General features: G+C 26.7%; 4 protein-coding genes across 4 annotated transcripts; 2 read left to right on the top strand and 2 right to left on the bottom strand.

Annotated features, from left to right (window-relative positions):
* Nucleotides 1-98: 98 nt before the first annotated feature.
* On the top strand, nucleotides 99-3,135 carry LOC113550047 (kinesin-II 95 kDa subunit-like). Its single transcript, XM_026951654.1, has 2 exons — nucleotides 99-241; nucleotides 425-3,135. Exon 2 carries the CDS (start codon nucleotides 520-522, stop codon nucleotides 2,665-2,667), a length of 2,148 nt encoding a protein of 715 aa, XP_026807455.1. The 5' UTR covers nucleotides 99-241; nucleotides 425-519; the 3' UTR covers nucleotides 2,668-3,135.
* LOC113550368 (serine/threonine-protein phosphatase PGAM5, mitochondrial-like) lies at nucleotides 3,018-4,521 on the top strand. The gene is made up of 5 exons (XM_026952138.1): nucleotides 3,018-3,064; nucleotides 3,145-3,323; nucleotides 3,756-3,973; nucleotides 4,053-4,186; nucleotides 4,374-4,521. The coding sequence occupies exons 1-5, from the start codon at nucleotides 3,018-3,020 to the stop codon at nucleotides 4,519-4,521; spliced, it is 726 nt and encodes a 241-aa protein (XP_026807939.1).
* Nucleotides 4,522-6,016: 1,495 nt separating this feature from the next.
* Nucleotides 6,017-11,603, bottom strand: LOC113561087 (fatty acid-binding protein, muscle-like). Its single transcript, XM_026967298.1, has 3 exons — nucleotides 11,382-11,603; nucleotides 8,064-8,347; nucleotides 6,017-6,216 (listed from the first exon to the last, which is right to left on the bottom strand). Exons 1-3 carry the CDS (start codon nucleotides 11,452-11,454, stop codon nucleotides 6,163-6,165), a joined length of 411 nt encoding a protein of 136 aa, XP_026823099.1. The 5' UTR covers nucleotides 11,455-11,603; the 3' UTR covers nucleotides 6,017-6,162.
* A 5,190-nt stretch (nucleotides 11,604-16,793) lies between these two features.
* Nucleotides 16,794-20,497, bottom strand: LOC113547917 (fatty acid-binding protein, muscle-like). Its single transcript, XM_026948507.1, has 3 exons — nucleotides 20,330-20,497; nucleotides 17,278-17,558; nucleotides 16,794-17,019 (listed from the first exon to the last, which is right to left on the bottom strand). Exons 1-3 carry the CDS (start codon nucleotides 20,400-20,402, stop codon nucleotides 16,966-16,968), a joined length of 408 nt encoding a protein of 135 aa, XP_026804308.1. The 5' UTR covers nucleotides 20,403-20,497; the 3' UTR covers nucleotides 16,794-16,965.
* Between the last annotated feature and the right edge of the window lie 3,129 nt (nucleotides 20,498-23,626).

Genomic DNA, 23,626 nt, shown 5'->3' with positions numbered 1-23,626 from the left:
CTTTATGGTGACACGTATTTTTGTACATACATATCATTGCAAATCACATGGCGAAATACTTTAACAAACATTTTCTAAGAACGTTAGCGCTGTCCACTGGTGTCGGTGCCGTTAGTGGTTTCGCAGTGTACTCGTTTCTAGAATCCAACGAAACCAAAGCCCTGGTACAGAATGAAGTAGAACAGAGGTACTATAAAATATTCGAGAACAAGGAAACGAAATGGGATTCTAACTGGGACAAGTAAGTGTGTCGCTCTGCTTGTGTTCTTATGCGCAGACGGTTTTGTGTCTAATATTCAAACAATAATATTTTTATATCTTCTCGTTTGTTCTTTGTGAACAACATCTGTCGCTTCGCTTAAATATCCAATACAATATTAATGTTCTACTGTGACAGGAGTGTGTTTTTAACGTTTTTTTTCAGGTGTTAATTCAACCTCATTAAAATATTTACTATTCCTGTCCGTCAGTCTTGTTCATACATAAAATATAACACTACTACCGCTAAACCACTGCAAAATGGAAACATCAACAAAACGAAGTGGCCGTCAGCCTTCAGCTAAAACAAAAAAAGAAAACATCCAAGTGATTGTGAGATGTAGACCGATGAGTTCTAAAGAAGTGTCCAATGGGTATACAGAGGTTGTGAAAATATCCAAAGATGATAATTCTGTTGCTGTTGCTGTTCCGAAGAATGATGATTCTGAATATAAACAGTTTACGTTTGATTCTGTTTTTGATTGGAATTCCACTCAAGAAGAGCTGTATAGAAAAATGGTCCATCCACTCATTGAATCAATTTTGAATGGATTTAACGCTACTATTTTTGCATATGGGCAGACTGGAACCGGTAAGACATTTACAATGGAAGGAATCCGTGATGAAAAACTTCCTTTATCTGAACAAAAGAACCGTGGAATAATACCCAGAACTTTTGAACAGATTTTCCAAACTATTGAACAATCAAATAACAAACAATATTTAGTGTTTTCTTCATACTTGGAAATATACCAGGAAGAAATTCATGATTTGTTAGAAGCAAAATCCAAAGGAAAATGTGACCTTCGTGAAGACAAAGATGTTGGAGTTTATGTTAATAATTTAAACAAATATATTTGTAAAAACGTCCAAGAAATCTTAAAAGTAATGCAAGAAGGTAATAAAAATCGAACAATTGGTGCTACAGACATGAATGAACATAGTTCTAGGAGTCATGCTATTTTTACAGTTACTGTTGAAATAAAAAGTTCAACCGAACGTATTAGGGTTGGTAAATTGAACCTCGTTGATTTAGCAGGTAGTGAAAGACAGAGTAAGAGTGGAGCTACTGGCCAAAGACTTAAAGAAGCTGGAAAAATAAATCTTTCACTATCTACATTAGGAAATGTTATACACGCACTTGTTGAAGAAAATTCCTCGCATATACCATACAGAGACTCCAAGCTCACTCGATTATTACAAGATTCATTAGGGGGTAATTCAAAAACATTGATGATTGCTAATATTGGTCCAGCCAGTTATAACTGGGATGAAACACTAACAACTTTACGCTATGCTAATAGAGCAAAAAATATACATAATGCACCACGTGTTAATGAAGACCCGAAGGATGCTTTAATTAGACAATATCAGGATGAAATATCAAAGCTACGTAACATTTTAAATGAAAAATCATCAAAAAAAGTTACTTCTAAAAAAGGAAAACATGAGGAAAAAAATTATGACGTGGAAAATCTTCAAGAACATACTAAATTCTTGGAAAAACAACAACAAGATCTAAATGAAAAACGTAACAATATATTAGAAAATAAAGAAAATTTATCTACTGATGATCAAAATCGTATGTTATACGATATAGAATTAGAAAAGGCTAAAGTTGCCGAAGAAATGGATTTTATGGCTTCATTGATTACTCGTATTCAGTCCATGGAAAGCAGTGTGTTAAGAGGAGGAAAATCTATAACAGATCATTTATATGAACAGCAAAGTCAAATTGATAAACGTAATAAAGAAATTCAAGAAGAAATAAAAATGGAACAAGAACTAGCTAAAAATTTAGAAGAAATTGCTGGTTATACTGAGTCAATCAGGGAAACTTATTCAACATTGCTGGAAGAAGTAGAATCTAAACAAGCTAAATTTGACAAATTAATGGTTCTTTATCAAAGCCTTAAAGGAGAATTAAAAGTTAAAGAGGATGAATACTCAAATCAACGAAGAGACATTGAGTCAAATCAAGAAGCAATGACTCGTCAATTAAAACTTGGTAATATAATAATGTCAAATTTTATTCCTCAAGATGAACTTCAGAGTGTTAAGGATAGATTATATTATGATGATGATACCAATGAGTGGCGCATGGTTAGTAATCAATTAGAAGGTCACACACGTGGCTGCATTAATGGTGTGATCAATACAAGAAGAAATGAGAATTTAATAACATTAAATTTACTTACACTTGAACATAAATTAGAAGAATATAAGAAACCAGAGATTTCTCCTTCATTATTGTCAATGCTTGATGAAGCATTAAAAGTTGAGGATGATTTGCAGGTTGATGCATCAATTGCAGAACGGCCAAAAAGTGTACGAAGTGCTGTTGGACCTAAGATTAAACCCACTTCAAATAAAAACTATCCTAGAGCACGAGGCTTAATACCAAAATAAAATATTTGCTGAATGCTTGAATTTGTGCACCAAATATATAAGTTGTTAATTTTATAATATTTGAATACTAACAACTACTATCAAATAAGACTGCATTGTTAAATTTATATTCTGCTCACTGATATATATATTAAGTACCTAATACCTATAGGTATATTTATTTATTAATATTTTGCTTTTGTATGTTCTTTCACATTCCTAGTCACTAATAAGAAAAATTTATTTTATTTAGTTTCCTATTTTCTATTACTAATGTTTTGCTTTACAATCTCAATTGTTTTTTATTTGCTTATTGCAAAATAAGTCCTAATCAAAATTAACATAGTCATATTGTCTAGTCTTTCAGCACAATGAATGACACTAATAAATTATATTTTATACCATCTATTTCTTATTTGTTCTTTATTTATTCTTAACCTTTTTCTTTTATCATATGTAAATGTTTTTGAATGTGTTTGTCAACATATAAATTTTCAGGCGACAACCTAAAAGTCTAGTAAAACCAATTGACTCAAATAAACCAGAGCTTCAAGATAAGTATGAAAAGAAAATTGAAAACCAAAAGTCCTCTGCAACAAGGCACATTTTCCTTATTAGACATGGCCAGTACAATGTATCTGGTGAGACTGACGGAGAAAGAAAGTTGACTGAATTAGGTATGTATCTAATATCAATGAATAATAACAAATAATTGTGTCCAAAGAGAATATTTAAATGTGAATGAATTTGTTTAAATCAAAGTCTATTATTAAATACTAGTATCTATTAAACTATTTATTTCAATAGGAAAACTTGACTTATTCTATGGTGATGAAATATACCTAATAATGTTACTTTAATTTATATACTGTTATCTTAAGTATGGATAATATTTTCAGTTTTGTAAACTATAATAATAAATAACAAGTCAAAAACTATTAGGATAACTTACCCTCTTTATTCAACATTAAATCAATAACCACTACCATTGTAACACATTTACATTTATAATATATTTATATATGTTTTTTATACTGTATTTATTTATTATTTATAACTGAATTATGATATTTACTATTTTTTTATTAAATTGTTATATTTTCTTGCAGGGAGAAAACAAGCTCTGTTCACCGGTGAGCGCTTAAGTATATTGAATTATCCATGGACAACAATTACACAGTCAACAATGACTCGAGCAATGGAAACTTGTTCGATAATTCAAAAACAATTGCCTGCAAATATTCCTCTAACTTCATCTGATTTATTAATGGAAGGAGCCCCAGTACAACCAGATCCACCATCCAAACACTGGAAACCTGAGTTATATGTAAACTTCAATTTATTAAATATCTACCTCTTATATATTTTGCATATAATAAACCTACATAAATTGTTATTATTTTTAGCAGTTTTATAGGGATGGAGCTCGTATAGAAGCGGCTTTTCGAAAATTCATTCATAGAGCGCCACCTGAACAAAAAGAAGATTCTTATGAATTAATAGTTTGCCATGCAAATGTTATAAGATATTTTGTTATGAGGTAATTGTAATATTTATTTATTGTATAAAAGCATTTAATCCTTAGTTGTAGATGATACAAATATGAAATCATAGGTATTGATAACCTTAACAAAACCTACAATTTTATTTTAGAAATAGGTTTTTTGCTATTTGTTTTTGCTCTTGTTATAAATTCATTATTGTGTTTTTATATTCCTGTGTTATAGATCATTGCAGTTGACACCAGAGGCATGGTTACGTTTGAGCCTAGATCATGCAAGTATTACTTGGCTTTCTATTTTTCCTAATGGAAGAGTAGCCTTACGATGTTATAGTAATTCAGGATACATGCCACCAGATGCTATTAGTCATTAAGTACTACTTACAAATTATCAATTTATTATTGAATGAATTAAAAGTACTGAAATCTTATACATGTTTTGATTAATATCTATTTAAATTAAGCATAAAATAATGTTTTGTCATACCTACATCAAACATTTTATTTGGGATGCTGATTGTAGTATTGGAAAATGACATCAATAAATATTTTTTAGATGTAAAGTGAAAATTTTCTGCTATACAGTGCTCTAAAAAGTTATTATTAAAATTAAATTAATTAAATACATGAACGTATCAATATTTTTTTTCTAAAATATCAAACATCTGGTACAAGAAAATAATATAAATAAAAAATATACTCATTCAAATTAAGATTTATAAAAAAAACGTTTGTAAATATTGTCTACATTTTTAAATGGTTGGGCTACTCCTGCAATATTTGCTTAGTCCTCACATGTTTTTTTTATATTTATTTACTTAGAGATAAATGACACAATGTAAATAGTGCAATATTCATACACTCAACCTATTGTTGTAAATTTTCAAAACTTCTAAAACAAAAAAAATGATTCATGATTTTGAATTTATATGCTATCTTTTAAAATTGTTCTTGATTAATTATGATAGCTAAGGCTCGGGAATTCTAGGAGTTTGCATGTTTTTAAATAGTCATTAAAAACATTCCTAAGTAATATAGAAATTTGTCTCAGCAATACGAGCTTATATTTAAAATTTATAGTTGCATATTTTACCATTTTTTATTTATAAGTGCATATTTGACAACTATTTATATGAAGGGGTAAGTTTTTAATTCTCAACTTAAAAAAATATCTAATAGTTCATTGTAATACTAAAGGTAATTAATACAAATGTATTCAATTTAAGTTTTTTTTATTTTTTTAAACTTAAACTCAATGTAAGATGAAAACAAATCTGAAAAAAGGAAAATAATTATCTCAGATAATGAATTAAATTAATCTATGTAATCAAATTTATCTATTTATGTATTGTGTATAATATTATTATTTATTACAAAGTACAAATACACTTTTTTAGTAGCATATTTAGTGATTCTTGAGGGCATGAAGTGCCTAATCCTAATGATAAAGCTAAAGATTAGAAAAATAAATAGTTACATGCAAAATATTTAGTGTTAATAATTATCATTTTCTTCGACCTCACCTACGTGCTACGTGGTTAATAGGTAGTTATTCATTCTTAATATGCATATTTTTCTAGTAGTAGTATATTTTATTATTAAAAGCTTATACTGTAAAAACAATTTTGATATAATAATGTTTTTGTAATACATTTTTATTTATTGATATAATCTTTCGATATTTAACGGCGTTTTGGGTAGGCAATATGGGGCATTTGCATATTAACGAATGAATAAGACCACCATGACAAAATTGAAAATAATAATATAAATAATATAATACCTACACTATTGTATTCACTTGTAGCAAGTCATGTAAGGAATGATTAAATTAACTCAAAACTAAAATAAATATAAGTTTAGTTCGTGTAGTCATAAAAGAAACGTATTATGTATTTAATGTTTACAATATATTACAGTAAGTCAAATTTCAGTTTAAAGATCTGAATATAATATTACAATATACAAAGGTAGATATACTGCAGAAGTAATAGTTCGAACGTGTAATGACGTATTTATTTGATTGGTTTGTAAATCCTTGTACACGTGACTCCGTCAGCGGTCATCGACTAAAAAATACATATAAGCACATAATTATTAGTATCTATGTATACATTATACACTAATATTAATATAACGCTTTTGCATTGTAAGAACTATGAAGACTTGTAATTAATAGTATAATATTAATTGTAATCCCCGGCCACGTATGTAGAGTGCGCTTATATCGTATCGTGTCTTTAATAATTGCTACCAAGGTAGTTATAATATGTATCATAACTACCTTGATTGTAATTAAAACTAGTTTAAATTTTAAGTTCGGAGTTGAACAACGATTACATTGTGTTTATAATGGTGTATGTGTTTGCCTTTGGAGCAATAAAAATGTTTCAACTCCATTATCTATATCCCGATAGGAAACTAAAAAGTGAATCTACTTCACTAGTTAGGAAAAAAGTAAATAATTATTAATCCTTGGAGTTGTTAATAATTGAGAAAAACGCAAGATCTTTACGCAAACCCAGTTTTAGAAAAAAATTGTTTTTAATTTATTTTGATGAAGTAAATTCTTTTAAATAGTAAATACTTTTACTGAAACTCAAAATTTTAAAATATGTATGCATTATTTTTTTTATAGACATTTTGTGATCAAAACCTTTTAATTAGGTACCTTATAGCATTAATTATAAATAAGTACTAGAATTTATAACCAATGCTTATAGGTAGTTTTGCGTGCTGTTTGAGAATTTGAGATACCAAATTATATTTACCTCAAGTCTCAACCAAGAGCAATGTATTATTTTCCATTACGAAATAATTAATAAATATTTATCATTATGAATGGAACTCCGAACTTATAAGTTGCAACTTAATACTACCTAATCACGTGCAAATATATCATAACTGATCAGTGATCGTGGACTATGATTGTATTTGTATATAAACTATAAATATACCTAATGTAAGAACACGGTGAATACGTTAATAAAAAAAAATTGAATATCTTTAACCATTATGATAACGAAGCATATATAATAATTAGTTATTACTTATTACTATTAATATTTATATTAATTATATAGCTGTGTACTATTATTCAAATAGTATAAAATATAATAAAAGAGCGCCGGGCACGCGACTAATGCGTATTATATTTATCGTTATTTATAATAATTAATAGATAATCGCAAATAGACATGATGAATAATAATAGTATTATGTGAACTAGACTAGACAATGGTATAACTAAACTGCTTATTTTCCGAGGTGTGCATATAGAGTACAAACCATATATATGCAAAGAAATCGTAACTATCATAAAGTGGCCATTTTTAAGTATTCTTAAAATGTTATATTTTTTATTTGTTATCCTGGCACATTAAAACCTTAAATGGTTTTTAATAATTACTAATTATAGTATGTGGCTGACTATTGGTACTTAAGTATGGTTGTAGCTTACAATGTTGAAATAAGGGAACGTAAAATGTCCAAATACGACACAAGTTACGTCAGTTACGAGACAAGTCCTTGAAAGGGTAGTTTATTATACATCACGATTCGTTTAGAATAGTTTGGAATGTTTAGATCATTGTTTCTCAACCTTTTTAGTATCGCGACCCTCAAAATAGGTATAAAATATAGTCAATCATTTCGCGATCCCTCCCCCTACATCTATATTAAGTACAAATTTGAACAATAAAAATATCCTATCATTCAACGATCACACTAATTATTCATTTTTTTATGTATATCTTTATTAGCTAATTTTATTATTATTATTTTAAATATTTTTTTTTCAATAATGAGTTTTTAAAAAAAAGGTACATTTTGTAAATCAGCGTTGTATTTTTTTTTACCTACGCGACCCCTAGTCAAGACCCCCTGACTGAGAAACGCTGATTTAGATAACTATTACCATTTTGAGTTGATCGGGTTCAAATTCTCTGATTATCGTAGTCTCTTTTCTATCGCTTAAACCTTTTTGAATGTGCACCAGCTTGTTGCCCTCCTGGGTGATGATCGATCTCACTTTATGTGCGTCTAATGTTTCTTCGACGAATTCCTCGCCAAGGTTGAACTCGATCGATGTGTTTCTGATCATTGTGTTGCATGTCAACACATACTTACCGTCCTGGTTTTTGGTCAGCTCCACCACCGGAGTCATGACTTTGCCCAACGTGCGCATCACCTCAATAACACCTGCAGAAGATGCACCCTAGTAGAATCATTTTCAAACATACGATAGGTACATGATTATTGACTATTGTAATCTAAACGTTAACAGTTGTCTTCAACTATATCATCAATTTTTTTTCTGTTTTCGATTCACACCGGTAACGGTGGTAATATTTAAATACAATAATATAATATAATATTATTTACTTTCCTTTAATTTCTACATTGTCTATTACCTCATTTCAGAATGTAGATCAATACGCGGGCATATATATCTACTAATATTGCGTGTAATAATGATTATAAATTATAACAAAGTGTTTGTTGCTTTTAGTAAGTACTTATATATACGATATTATCACACGTCATTTATACCTAAAACGTTACGTACAATATGTTGTTGTTGCAGTAGTTGTCCGGTGCGTAAATACAGACGCAGCGACGAGTCTAAAGGTCGTAGAAACGCTTAATTATTATAACTTATTATAACACATGGACTTAACTATTTTTCTGTATTATCGACAAGGGATCTATATAATATCAATAAACGGAAACATCAGTGAACGGTGTTTAATAAACAGCGCTAATGCCGCAAATAAATAAATACTATAGTCTATAATTCAAAACAAAAAAAAGTGAGTATACCTACGCGTGGCTTTGCCATATTATCGTAAATGTTAATAGTGGGTCACTGTGATGGATGTGTTAAATTTGAATTCAATGACTTATCATTGTATACGAAAAACTATTCTGAGCGGAAACGATCTATAAGCCTATATCGGCTATATCACTAAGTATATTTCATACTATGTTTTTTTTGGTGTTGCTATTACTCTATTGGCTAATAAATAAAGTAATTTATTGTATTATAAGTTATACAGTAGGTTGAATTAACTTATGCCAAAATTGTTGCATTTTAACTTATCCTTGCGTGTACAAAATAACATATTATACGTAAAAGTTTTATTTTCCCACACATGATTTTAGCTCAAAATTATAACAAAACAATGAATTTATTTATAGGTAGTTAATTAGTAACTAATTTTGTCAACATTTGAACTTCAAATACTTATAAAAATGTATTGTGCCAATGTATTTTAAATATTTTTACATATCTATAAGAAAAATTATGTAGAATCGTGTATTAAATTTTCAATTTTTTTCTTCAGGTTAAAATTTTTTTATTGACATATAAAGAAATTTAACTAAAAAAAATTTCAAATGTCTATAGTCAATTTGACTCAGTCTAAATATTTTGAAAACTTTATCATACATAGAAAATGATTATAATAAATATTTTGTGAAATTTTCTAGTATCTACGTTAATTATTTTTTAATTTTATTAAAACATCAAAAATAGTTATTTTATGGGCAAATACCTATAAGATATTGAATGTCTTAATAACAGTTTAAACTTAAAATGCTCATGATAAATAATAAATGTTATTTTCTGGTAAGAACTTAAACAGATTTAAAAACTTTTAAAGAACCTTTTATTACATTTTCAAATCTTTGATAGGTATAAGAGAAATTATTTTATGCATTTTTGAATTCCTATAAAATAATTTTAAATTTATAATGTAATTTATAGAGAATAACCTTATAAGCTTTTAGTGAAAATTTTAAATTTCCAGCGTATATGGATATTCGTTTTCAAGTTATACCAAAAAAATAAAATCGATATTTTTGAAAACTGAATTTGCGTAAAAATTCTTATTTTTTTCTTATTAAGTTTTCCTGGAAATATTTTTAAAAATATTGACTTAGACTTTAAAATTGTTATACATAATTCATTTAATTACAGTAATAGTCATTAGTCTGTAACGTTGAAGTATTCAATTAGGTACTATAATGATTTTCGTATCGATTCGGTCAGTGTAATATAATATTTTACTCGAGATGGAAGTTTAATATCGGTTATCGCAGTTATTAAACATATTATATGTTTACGTACTTATTTATTTTTAAATTATTTAATAATTAATATTATACCTAGGAAACTGAAGTAAATCGAATATCAAACGGGGCCAATGGTAAACTTCTTATTATAGATAATGATAACAATAATATTAAATGGTTATTTCGCGTTATAAATTATTAAATATGGTAATTAAATATTTATCAACGTAAAAATACTAAATAGTATAGTATTTCGATCATAAATTAAACTAAGTATTTACATATCTTAAATCACAATAGCGTATGCTAATTCATTCTTGAATACAATTAAGATTAAATTAATAGTATAATATATTATATTGACGTAATAAAAAGTAAAAAAAATTCTATAGGAAAAATTGAATTAATATTTTTATAATTTTATCTAGATTCCATTTTACGCTGATGTAATTATTACTACCTACATAAATACAATATAACAAATAAGATTCGAGGCAATTTTGAAATTTAAAATTTACGACGACCCATCACCTTTAATACAATCAAGTCGATATACTATACTATATACTATATAAACAGGGGAGATGATGGTGTATGACGTATATATCGGGACGGATTCGTTTATTTCTCAATTTATGTTGACGACGAAACTATTTACTTTTTATTGACACGAAAAGGATTTACGATAACATACTAAGCAAAGTATTTTGAAGCTAAAGCAGTAAAAGCAATCTATTTCTTCATGAATTTTGGACTACCTACTATACAGTTATACTAATTTATGTAATTTACATCAATAATTAATTAATGTTGTGACTTATGACACATATTTTATAGGAATAATTGATGATTTTTATTTGATATTAATATGGTGTAGATATAATAATTTGAATTTTTTTAGTATATTATAGAGTATTATTTTATAACTTAAAAGATAATTAAACAAAACATATTCATTGCATTTCTTTACATTTTTTGTTAAGTCCAGAAACGAGTAATGTTGTGTTATTAAATCAAATATTATCAATAGGTTGCTATAGTGTATCTATTAATTTTCTACTTATTTAAAAATGATATGTATAATATTAATATAATAGGTAGGTATTATATTTTATAATAAACTACTATATAAATAATAAATTATTGATTGAAAACTTACCCAGAGCTTTACAAAATTCGTCAAAATTTTCGCTGGTTTCCAGTTTGAACTTTTTATCAAAAATCAGAGACATTTTTTACTATTTAGTTTTACTGACTACAAAACAATAAAAAACTGTTTTAATTTTTCTTTCCGGCGATCAAACGACTACTGTATACGCGTATAAAGGTACTGTGTGAATTTATAGTCAACATCTAACATGCACTTTATGTTCAATTCGTGTCTGGTCGGGGGGCTTTTATATGTTTAGTAAAGGAACGTGAGAAATGTTATATGCATTTTACGATTACCTTATTTTTTTCATATCGCATTTATCAATAATGTGATTACATAAATATCATAATATACATTCTTGAATGCGTATATATAAACGTTCATATTTATAAAAAATAAATCAATTGAACCGATTTAAATTGTTATCAAGTACCTACAACTTTGATCGGTATAATAGTAAAATGGACGCCTCGGCGACAATTTTGAAGTTCAAACTATGGTTATTATTTATATAAATACGCGTTTTATTTTTTTAATATATTTTAACTTAATATGTGAATTATTGTAAAACACAGTTCTACATATAATGTATAGTACCTACGTAGTAATTTTATTTCTATTAATTGTATGCTAAAAAATATGAAAACTCTATTAACATATTATGATTTTATTCATTTAATTACCACATGGGCTTTTGAGAGATACATATTAATTGTAATATAAAAAGTGTCGTAACAAGTATTCTTAAAAAATACGAATGAATTTAAATCCAAGCCAGGAATTTAAATACAGTAGATTCTTATTATATTGAACGTCGTTATCTCGAACTCCATTGAAATCCCAATAAAACTACCATTACACTTATTAGCATTTATCTCTCGATAACTCGAAATAAAATTAATCGTTTTTCGTTATCTCGAATACACAAATAATATTTTTATTGGCGTAGGACATAAAATTAAAAATAATAATAATACATTCAGTATAATGATTTTAATTTCACCCGTTGGTAGTCAATAATATTGTAATCACTCATGTCTCGTATATAATATAGTGAAATGGAAAATACGCGTAAATTAAATGTCCTAACAATTGATTTTTACATTTTTATAAAAACAAAAGTAATATTAAACAAACTGTAATGACAGATTCAAAAATAAAAAAAATATTTTTTATTTATTATTGTAGTTTGTTGATATGTATGTTTATTGTATACCAGTATACAAGTGCTGTAGCCAGGGGGGGGGGTTCCAGGCTCAACCACCTGAAATGTCAAACGACAATCATTTTATTAATTGAATTACCGTTTGTGATGGTGTTAAAGCAACGCCGCTTTTATCATACTTACTCGATCTTGATCATTATATTTGTACCTATTTCAATATATAGCTTATACAGATATATTCAGTGTACTAAAAATTATGTATCTAAATGATTTAAAACTTAAACTAAAACTAACCTGCAGGTAGTTTATGACAATATGGTAACGCTTTCGGGCTCTCCGTGTGCACACATTTACAGAGTGACCCCTACAGCCATAAGACATATACATATCAAGGCACGAGTGAGAGTAATAAGTTATTACTTTTCAATTATAATTTTGTGGGTTTCTCAGAAAAAGTAATGGTTAGAAATTTATTAATATTTAAGGAAAGGCCGTTTTGTAAGCACCAGTTGTTAAAGCTTATTAAATCACTCTAGAGGTCCTCAGTATCAGATAGAAAAATGTCCGCATTATCAACAAAACGTAAGATATTAGAGTTATTAAAGGGAAAAAAATAATATAATATTAATAAATAAATAAAACAGAAAAGGAGACAAGTGATTACCTTGTGGAATGCCTAAAGTGATTTCAATTTCTTCAAACACATAATGATTTATTGAATCTCACATGTAGAGAAATAAAGGATGAGATCATGAGAACCAATATAATAAGGGATTAGAGAAGCTATTTTTTTTTTAATTTTTAAATTAATAAACTATGATTAATACTATAGAACGACCATTAAATGTTTGTAAAAATAGTATCAATTTGAGAATCGAATGCTATGTGAAAATGATTGTAAATGTAAAATTAAATGTTAAAATTAAATTAAGTTAATAATTAACCAAATTTTTATGTATATAATTTACTGAAGTAGACAAATATAGAATGTCTATTTCAAAAAAACTTTTGAATGTCATAATTTTTGATAAAATGAAATTTTTACTGTACATAATACTTATATGTATTACATTGTTTTTAGTAAATCTATAGATGAATAGCCGAATAGTTAACTTTCTATTCTGGTATTTAATTAATCCCCAGAGGTCTGGTTAAATATAAATTTTACGAAAATTAATTTTTTTTTTTTTTTTGTTTATTTTCTGGTTACTATTGGTTACACTGAAAATATTTTCCAAGAATTTTTCATAACGCCGTATTTATCATTTAATTTATGAAAAAAATTAAAATTTAAACAGCATAATATTTAACTCAAATCCCGCTAAAGTTTAATATATATACTATATTTGCTTTCCATATATTATTTCTCTTACCTAAAAACTACTGATTGCATTTGAATGGGATTTTCACTGTTGGATAGCTTCTGTATTATTTTATTTCTTGATTTGCATTCACATCGCAATAAAACGTAAAACATTTTATTGACAAGAAAAAGGCCTATTGGGATAACTTATTTTTAAACAAAGTTTTATCTGGTGAAGTAGTGAATGGTTTTCAAAACTTATTGCATCAAATAGTTTCTTTGGCTAGGTTTTAAGTATAAAAAGTGTCATAGATCAAACTCCTGTTCCCGAGAATTGAGTGGTATAGAAGAAAATATACACTAGTGACTAGTGGCTACAACATAAGCGCAACTGGGAGAGCTGGGGAGTTTATCCCAAAAAAATAAATTATTCAATTGTTTCCTAAAATATTAATAAACCTTGTAAAAGCTCTTATTTGTTTTTCTTTTTTGAAATTAATTATTTTCTTTTATTTTTATTTATAGTACCTACTACCCAGTAAATACACATTGGTTTAATTATAATCGTATAATATTAACAGGTTTAAAGAGACTTAGATAAGAACCCAGTGGCGTATTCAGGAGGAGGGCCAAGGGGAGAAATTTTCTTGGGCAGCACTTTTTTGGTGGCAGCAAATTTAACTGGGAACTTTTTTTATAATATTAATTTGATGATGTTTGTTTTATAAACATATTACGAAAATAAATTAATAAATTTTACAATTGCAGGCTTTGATTATTTTGTTTTCATGGGTACTACCGAGAAAACCTACGATATTCAACATTCTAGGACACTCAATAGATTTTTATACTGCACGATACTATTAGCATATCACATGTATTGTAAGTTTTTTTTAGGGTAAGAAAAGTTGAGGGCTAGGCAAATTGAGTCCGAAATACCGTTTTTGTGGTAAACGAGTCCCGGGTTATAATAGGTTTAGTTTCCAAAACAACACATTTTCCTTCTCACTTTTACAGGCTTAGTACTATCTGTTATGTTAACATAACTGGCGTGGTTAAAAATGTGCTTTTTTTGTTGTTAATATCTAATATAATTCACTACGTTTTACATAAAAATCACAATTAATTAAACATATAATATACGAATTCAAGTCAAGTTTTTTTTTATTCATTACTATTTATTGTTATTATTTATATGGTAAAAATGTATTTGATATATTTTTAACGAATTCAAATCTTGAAATATTTTTATTTTCATACTACAACATTTCTTGTTTAAAAAAAATTATTTTCCATTGTAATTTTTTTCATTTTAATTACCTACCTACTCTTTGCTACGTATTTATGTATACATATCTATTTGAATGCATTTAAGTAAGCAAATCGGTAATCGATAATCACTAATTGGTGATTATAATCACAATATAGTACTCATTGAATGTAGAGACTTAATTTTTAAGTAGGTATATCGTCGTTATTTATAAACCATTCTTTCGAAAAATATTATTTGGGACTCAATTTACCTAGCCCCAATATCCACGACTCAGTTTACCACTCCCGGAAAAATTGCCACTATAAAAAAAAACCGGCGAGAGGAAAAGGGCATTAAAAAAATGTATACCCGGGGCAGTAAAATCCTAAATACGCCACTGGACGAACTGACTTACTTAAGTAAGTATGATGTTTATGTAACAATTTAAATTCAAGCAGAAAAATTGTTTATGTGACGACGATTCAAATTAAAAAGAATATTGTATATTAAATGCACCTATCATGAACTAAATTATTTGCAGCACGAAAATCAGGTTTTATCGATGAAAGTTTACGTATTGTTACTTCAGTTGATAATTTAATGCGATTTGACAAAGAGGAAAGCGCATTCTTGATCGAACACTTTAAGGTAGGTACCTAATATAATAATATGTATATAAACCGTTTACAATGTAAAATATTTCATAGTTGAATTTATTTTTAGAATGCATTAAATAATGATCTGAAAAACGAAATGTTGGTGTTCAAAAATTATATTTGTGATAATATAAAGGAATTTGATTTAAAAAAAAAAAAATTAAAATCAAAATTGTTTTCAAATTTGTATTTAATATTTTTATGGTGCTAGTATAACTATTATTTTTTCAATTACTTCCACTCCCAGTTCCACTGCAGAATGTTCTTTTTCAGCTATAAGGAAAAATAATTACATTGCACAATGAATCAAGATCGGTCTAGTAACATATTAATACTTCATATTGAAAATATAAAGATATTCAAATTGATGAAATATTAAAAAAAAATATTTTTAAAAATGAAACTTGATTAAATAAATATTGGTTGGTTTTTTTTTTTATATATAATTTTGTCATTTATTATTTAATATTTTCAAAATTAATACATATGGTAGTAAGGGATAAAAGCCCCCCATAGGTCACTTTTCATGTTATATCAGACGGAGGCTATAGCGTCCCCCAATATTTTAGCCTTAGTTTCACCACTATAGTGATTTTTTAAAATATTCTAAGCCATCACTTTACTGTATTAAAAACTTGTGTTGTTTGCATTTCTTTTTTTTCTTTTTTTTTTTAAATGGAGGTATATTTACATTTAAAACTAATTTGCTCAAGAAATTATTAGATATTAGTTGTAACACTAAAATCGAAGTACATCTGCAAGTGCTGCAGTAATGTACATATTCGTACATATTCAATCAACTTCATGGTATAATCGAGCATTCCCCATCTCAGCCGGATTTAACCACAAATCTATATAGGTGCAACAACACTGAATTGTCAGTGAACCTCAGTTTTTCACTTTTACTTTAAGGTACTCGTATATCAAACAGAAATATTTTTCCTAGGAAAAGTACCGGGTAACACATAGCAATAGTATAGTATATTATAATATTAATTAGAGTAGGTAAGCATGCATAAAAATAATTTAAAAGCCAAAGACCAAAATTAAAAATTAATTATTTATTTTTATGTAATCGTATGATATATTGTTTAATATAATATTTATAATTTAGGCTGCAGTAGTCCAAATCTTGCATAAGACTGCAGTGAACATTCAAATCGATTGAATCGTTTACCATTATAATATAATAATAAATTATTGTGAAATTGTATTTAATCGATTGGCTTGTAGATTCTGGTGCAGGTGATTCCGTCGATAGTTAGGATCTAAAAACATATAAATCATAAATGAATATAAAACACATTAACATAAAACGCAAAAGTTTAACCGACCAACGATCGACGTAATTTTTTTATATACTTATATTATTATACTGTTATATAATAATACGTCGAGGGTTTCATTAATACGCGTGATCTAAGTATAAGGAATGTGTGATATATGCGTGTATGCGTGTTTGTGTGTTCGTTTGGGAGGAGAGGAAAGGAGTCGCGATGATATGTATTTTGTCGTCAGTTTTGTACCATTTTCAATTGATCGGGTTCGAATTCTCTGACGATTGTGGTGTCGTTGTGCTTGTCGTATTTCTGAACGTGAATCAGCTTGTTTCCATCTTGGCTGATGATCGATTTAACTTTTCGGCCGTCGATCGTCTCTTCGTCGAATTCCTCGTCGAGGTTGAAAACGATCGATGAGTTTTTCATAGTCGAGTTTGACGACAACACGAATTTTCCGTCGTTGTTTTTGGTCAGTTCCACCACTGGAGTCGCGGTGTTACCTAATGTGCGTTTTACCATGCCCACACCTGTAGAAAAACAAACAATTTTATTAACCGTCTTTCCCCAACATCGGCAATATTAATAAGCTTATGCGAAAAACGCGTTTACGCGAGTTAAAAATTACAATAAGTACAGAATAGGCCTCCCTCCACCGATTTTCGTTGCATAACATTAAATTTGAAAAATTGCGGTGGCCTTTATAATATTTACACAGCGTATCGGGACGTGGTCCGGTTATATACTTTGATCGTTAATTAAATTAATAACTACGAATAACAATTTAACATATAATAATCAAAAAACCCGTAATATTTGGATGTTTGATAATCAAACTTTGATTGTTATTCCGTGTATATTATAGTTATTGCTTATTAATATAATTATACTATATAATATAATATACATATTCACAAAAATTAAATCTCAATAATTACCATAATAATTATAATATGAGATACATATTTCACATTTTATTTTTGTTAAATATAAAATAGTATAACTACACATCATTTTGATACTTTGATATTGATTAATATTTAATGACATGATAGTATAAATTATTATTAGTATCATAGTCCAACAATCCAACATTACTCGGCCAAAATAGCGCTTTGTTATATAAAATGGATATCTGTTTCAGTTTGAAACACGCATGTGAAACATTTTGTAAATATTCGTTACGTATAGGTATAAGGTATTTATAATACCTAGCTATATAATTAAAAGTAAAATCGAATATTTTTAATTGTAAAATGGGCCATGGACATTAAATTATATTGACTTAATAAATAAAACATAATTTCATATTGTAATAATATTATATAGATAAACAATACCTAACTAATATTATAAATATCAATAAATTCAGAAATTTAAAATTCATGGCAAAACGTATTAGCTAGGTATACAAACTACAAGTATGTTATTAAGTAAAAAACTTTTTGTATGCAATAGATTTATCAATTTTATTTCTCAATTTGAATTCACGACGAAACGTACGTCATAAACATTTATATCAATAGTATTTACTTATTTAAAAAAATAATTTTATCTGGTGATTTGTTTTTAAAACTTATTGCAACAAACGATTTTTTTACTAGTTGAGGAATTACAACAGTAATTAATCGATCGCTATTAGTATTATAATATAGTAATAAGTTTAAATAATAATGTTATAATAATAGTACGGATATCATAAATTTGTATTTAATTTTGTTGGGCATTGACTTTTGTTTGACAAGAAACTACAGAACATAAGTATCGATTATCGAGTATCACTGAGTATATATTATACAGAGTGGTTCGACAAGAATGTTCAACCCCATTTTTTCTTTAGTTATCCAAATTTTAATTTTTACAATTTTTGATTATTCGTAAGAATTGTAATATGTTTAAGTCTTTCATTTTTTTCTTAACTTTTTTTACCGCGGACCTTTTTTTAACGTAAATATAAAATATGGCTTGTTCTTTTATATATATATATATATATATATATATAAGGATTATCATTCTTTCGCGGGCCAGATATTAAATGATAGTTGGCCCGCGGGTCGTAGTTTGGCCACCACTGTTGTAGACTGTGGCTATGCTAAGTTTTTTCAAACAAAAATCGCCATTCTTTCTTGAACATTTGAAAATATTAATGTAGGTACCCATACCAAAATTATAACGAGTAATTGCTGAGTTATCTAATTTTGTGTATTTACTAAGGATGACAATAATAAACACGGAAGATATCGGTTATTAAAGGAATTTGGTGATCGTAAAATAATAGTATAATTGCCAATTATAATATTAATCTATCAGTTTTTTAATTTTTTGAAAATTCTAACTTTTTAAGTAGGTATAATTTCTGTAGAATCAAAGAAATCTTTTTATGCTTATTACTAATATATAATTTAATAACTCAGGAACTACTCGTTCGAATGTTGATTTAGAAACATCAATATTTTCGTTAAAATTACTTGCCTAGTAATTTGAAATAAAAAAGTTGGTTTTCGTTTGAAAAAATTAAGTTAGTACAGTCTTGGACCACTCCTAAAATGTTGTAAAAAATCTAAATAATTTATGCTATAGTCATTGAAGTTTAAATATACTTAAATATTTTAAAAATCAAAACTTAACTAGATTAACTATAAAAAAGAGGATAGATGAGCATACTCGGTTTATCAACCTGTATATTTATTGTATAGATTATCTAAAGAATTTTATTTTAAAAGTATTTCTCATATTTTAAATTAATTGTTTTAATTAAATCTAAATATACAATTACAACGTCAACAAAAAACCACTTTAGATGTGCTTCAATGCGTTTTAAATCAATTAAACATCCCATGCAATTTGAAGGTTATTGGAAGTAATAATAATAAAAAAATGCATACTTATAAATTCATTTTAACAATACTCTGCAATAAAACTTTTTATACGTAAAATAAAAATGAAAAATACATGCAGTATTCTTAATGTTAATATAGCAATAGTAGCTAATTATAATTGTGTGATACATTTATATGATACACAAGGAATATTAGTTATATTACCGAGACTAAAGAAAGAAGTGTCTAGTAACTTTGAAAACTATAGGAATGCGTTATTAATAAACACGTTACTAGTTAATAACAAGTATAATTTTGATGTCAATCAAAACTTTTGGTTGAAATAAGAATAACGATTATTTTAATAATTTGCAATATTTAAGTATTGACGTACTGTTTCCACGCCTAAAGTATATTTTTAATACGTCAGTGAAATACGTGTATAATTTATATACAATGAAATACATTTATTGTTTACTTACCCAAAGCTTTCATGTAGTCGTCAAAATTTTCACTGGAGTCCAGTTTGTACTTTTTATTGAGAATTAAAGCCATTTTTTGTTTTCTTTAATATTATAATTTATAATATTTTGACGAGAGAGGAGTTGAATTTTTCGTATCGGCGATCAGGCGACTACTGACTAATAACTATAATAATATTTTTACGCTCGAATAGATAGCGCTTGATATATAATTGGTAGTTTTTGCTATAATAGGCATACGATAAAATAAATACATAACTATAGATTATCTTTTAAACATATATAAATGTCCATAAAATTAAAAATTAAGTGGTACATCAAACAAATATGCTAATGCTAAATATATACTTTTAGTAATTATACAAATCGTAAAATTATTATCGTTAAATAAAACCTATCAAATTAAAGCACCGTCAAGTAAACGAATCGACAAACAAGATAATAATATGATGAGTATGATTTTAACTATTTTAAACATATTAGATCTTTAAATAAATACATTGGTATTTGATGATGGCATCATTAATATTGATTGAAGTCCTCTGCAATTTTTTTTTTAAGATAATTTTAGATTCCGATCGTAGTCCAAATAACATATTATAAAAAAAAAAAATGAAATTTAAGATTTATTTTGATTTTTCAATGGTCTATATTTATATGTGTATGAAATTGTCGATGAAATGTTTTGAACAAATACAATCTTATACGGTTTAAAATGATGATTAATTTGTGCTATATAACTGATATTAAAATTATTTTTTCATATCGTATTAAATTAATGACAAACGGAGTACTAACTGGAATATATTTTTATTTTTTTTAATATTGATGCCTACCTAAATATTATTACATTTTTATTGTAATTTAATAAAATAACATTTTTAGTTAAAACTTTACTCAAATATTTTTTTGAATAATATCTTGTGATCATTTTTTATTAAAATAACATTTAATTAATTTGATTATAACCGATAAACATAATTAAAAAACAAATAATAATGAATTATTAAAACTTAATACATGAGTCATTGATCATCATTAAAATACACTATTTTTAATTTATTTTATTCGCTATTTGCCTTTCTCTATACTATAAACTAATTATTAATTGTACCTATTTCTTTTTTTTTTTTTAATTTAATTTTTAGTAACAGGAAAATAAACACATAAAAAAATAATGAATACTAAAAAAAACCTAAAAATTTAAGTATTTTATAATAATTAATTAATTATTTTCGTTAATATTCAATAACTCTTCTTTCTTTTAGTCAAAAATATCTAATTAAAAAAATATCTTATTAATGTATAATTTTATAGTATAAAATATTATTGAATATTGTTCATTTTAAAGATGTATTTACTATTTATATAATATTACTGCAGTACAACCGTAAAGGTTTTACCATTAATCGATTGATATTAAAGTGATTATACATTATATTATAGGTTTCATTAAATTATTTGTGTAGGTAATAACTATATCACTTTTTTTTCGCAAAGGATTTGCTAAGGGTCGTTATAAATATAATATGATTAATTAGCCGTTTATCACGTGGTTCAATATCGACTACAGACTACAGTATATATTATATAAATATGTGATTATAACCAGAGCCGTAGCAATGTTAATTTGTGCTTCTGACCATTTAACGTATTTCCGCCCTTGTACAAATTGTTTACCCCCCTCACCCTCGTACTTACATATATAAAGACATTCATTTTATAGATTCGTTAGTTTATTTTATTTTTATTAGCTATTATTATAATTATTGTATTTAATAAGAAAAAATAATTGCTGTCAAACTTATTATAATCTTATATAATAATTTAAAAAATAATTGTGCTTTTATACATTTCAAAATTTCACTTTTCGTGCTTTTTTAGTAGCAAATTCATCTATAACATTTTTAAAATTAATTTTTGAAGCTAATTCACATTTAATCGATATAATACTCATATTTTTCAATTTTTCCTGTGACATTGTAGACCTTAGATAGTTCTTAATAATTTTCAGTTTACTAAAATTTCTTTCACAAGAGTTTCCTTTCATGGACTGATACAAAAAGACTAAATACTAAAATAGGAGTAGTTATCTACCATCCATTAATATGGATAAATTAATGAAGGTCTTTAAAATATAAAAATAAAATATTTAGAATCCTAATTTTAAATTAAACACGCAGCTATGAGTTAATAATAATAATCGATTTTGAAAATCATTATGTTTATTATTTTGTAAACGGTTGTAAATTGTAATATTTTTGTACCCAATATGCCATAATAAAGTACTATAGCGTAGCAATTCTAGTATAATTATTTTGCCCATATTCTAAATAAAATGTATGTTATTAATAATTGGTATAATATCAGGTATATTTTATTCTGGATTTTGCGCCCCTTTTTTCGTTGCGCTCCTGGCCTGGGCCAGTTTCGCCAAGCCCTAGCTACGGCTCTGATTATATCTTTACCAAAATAACATGTATGTATACAAACGTGCAGAATAACCAATACACCACTGATTACAATGCTTGTAAAAAAAAAAAATGATTTATTTAATATTATATTAAAAACCATAAAAGTAGTAGAATCCAATAGCGTGCTTAGGAATTTAACGGGAGAGGATTTTATAGCACATAAATAATCATGTCACTTTAACAAATTGTGGGTGTTAACCATTAAAAAGTCGAGAGGCTTTAATGCTTTATGGGCTAAATTATTAATATAATTTAGAACCAAGCAAAACTAAGATATAAGTTCTCGTATATCACAGTCCGTACTTACGATTGTATAATAATAATATATAGATAGGTTTTATATATTTTATATATCTTAGTCTATATTATACACATTATCAGGAAATTCAACTCAGTCTGTGTTTTCTATCTAAATAGATTTATGCTATGTCGATTGAACCAACTCTCCTATAGTATACTCGTTTTCGCATAACACTTCTGAAAATTTATTTGAGAGCGTAATGCAGAAATGTGTTTTCCACTTTTTGGATATTGAACTTTTGACTCATTAAAATTAAATTTTTGAATAAAAATAATATTTATGAATGAACAAATTAATTTAAAAATGTAATTGAGTCATTTTCAATTAAATGTCATGGTGAATTCAATATGTTTTCAAAAATTATATTCGATTAAATAAGTTGGTTAATACGATTGGCAAAAGGTTGATACTTTTTAATTACAGTTAGCTACTATACATTTGATATGTTTTTAAGTTTTATACGTGCTAAGTATATAATAAATAACATAAATAACTTATTGTAAACAGAAGCACAGAACATAA

The sequence above is a fragment of the Rhopalosiphum maidis genome, chromosome 1, assembly GCF_003676215.2.
Source record: "Rhopalosiphum maidis isolate BTI-1 chromosome 1, ASM367621v3, whole genome shotgun sequence".
NCBI classification, from domain to species: domain Eukaryota; kingdom Metazoa; phylum Arthropoda; class Insecta; order Hemiptera; family Aphididae; genus Rhopalosiphum; species Rhopalosiphum maidis.
This window is presented reverse-complemented; position numbering and strand designations above follow the sequence as displayed.

What these genes read in the sequence shown, in the direction of transcription:
- LOC113550047 (XM_026951654.1), top strand. Translation starts at nt 520, where the DNA reads ATGGAAACATCAACAAAACGAAGTGGCCGTCAGCCTTCAGCTAAAACA.
- LOC113550368 (XM_026952138.1), top strand. Translation starts at nt 3,018, where the DNA reads ATGAATGACACTAATAAATTATATTTTATACCATCTATTTCTTATTT. An exon ending in ATACCATCTATTTCTTATTT is followed by an intron (nt 3,065 to 3,144) that starts GTTCTTTATTTA and finishes ATAAATTTTCAG; the next exon opens with GCGACAACCTAAAAGTCTAG. An exon ending in ACTGGAAACCTGAGTTATAT is followed by an intron (nt 3,974 to 4,052) that starts GTAAACTTCAAT and finishes TATTATTTTTAG; the next exon opens with CAGTTTTATAGGGATGGAGC.
- LOC113561087 (XM_026967298.1), bottom strand. Translation starts at nt 11,454, where the DNA reads ATGTCTCTGATTTTTGATAAAAAGTTCAAACTGGAAACCAGCGAAAAT. An exon ending in CGAATTTTGTAAAGCTCTGG is followed by an intron (nt 8,348 to 11,381) that starts GTAAGTTTTCAA and finishes CATCTTCTGCAG; the next exon opens with GTGTTATTGAGGTGATGCGC. An exon ending in AACCCGATCAACTCAAAATG is followed by an intron (nt 6,217 to 8,063) that starts GTAATAGTTATC and finishes TGTATTTTTTAG; the next exon opens with TCGATGACCGCTGACGGAGT.
- LOC113547917 (XM_026948507.1), bottom strand. Translation starts at nt 20,402, where the DNA reads ATGGCTTTAATTCTCAATAAAAAGTACAAACTGGACTCCAGTGAAAAT. An exon ending in CGACTACATGAAAGCTTTGG is followed by an intron (nt 17,559 to 20,329) that starts GTAAGTAAACAA and finishes GTTTTTCTACAG; the next exon opens with GTGTGGGCATGGTAAAACGC. An exon ending in AACCCGATCAATTGAAAATG is followed by an intron (nt 17,020 to 17,277) that starts GTACAAAACTGA and finishes ATATGTTTTTAG; the next exon opens with ATCCTAACTATCGACGGAAT.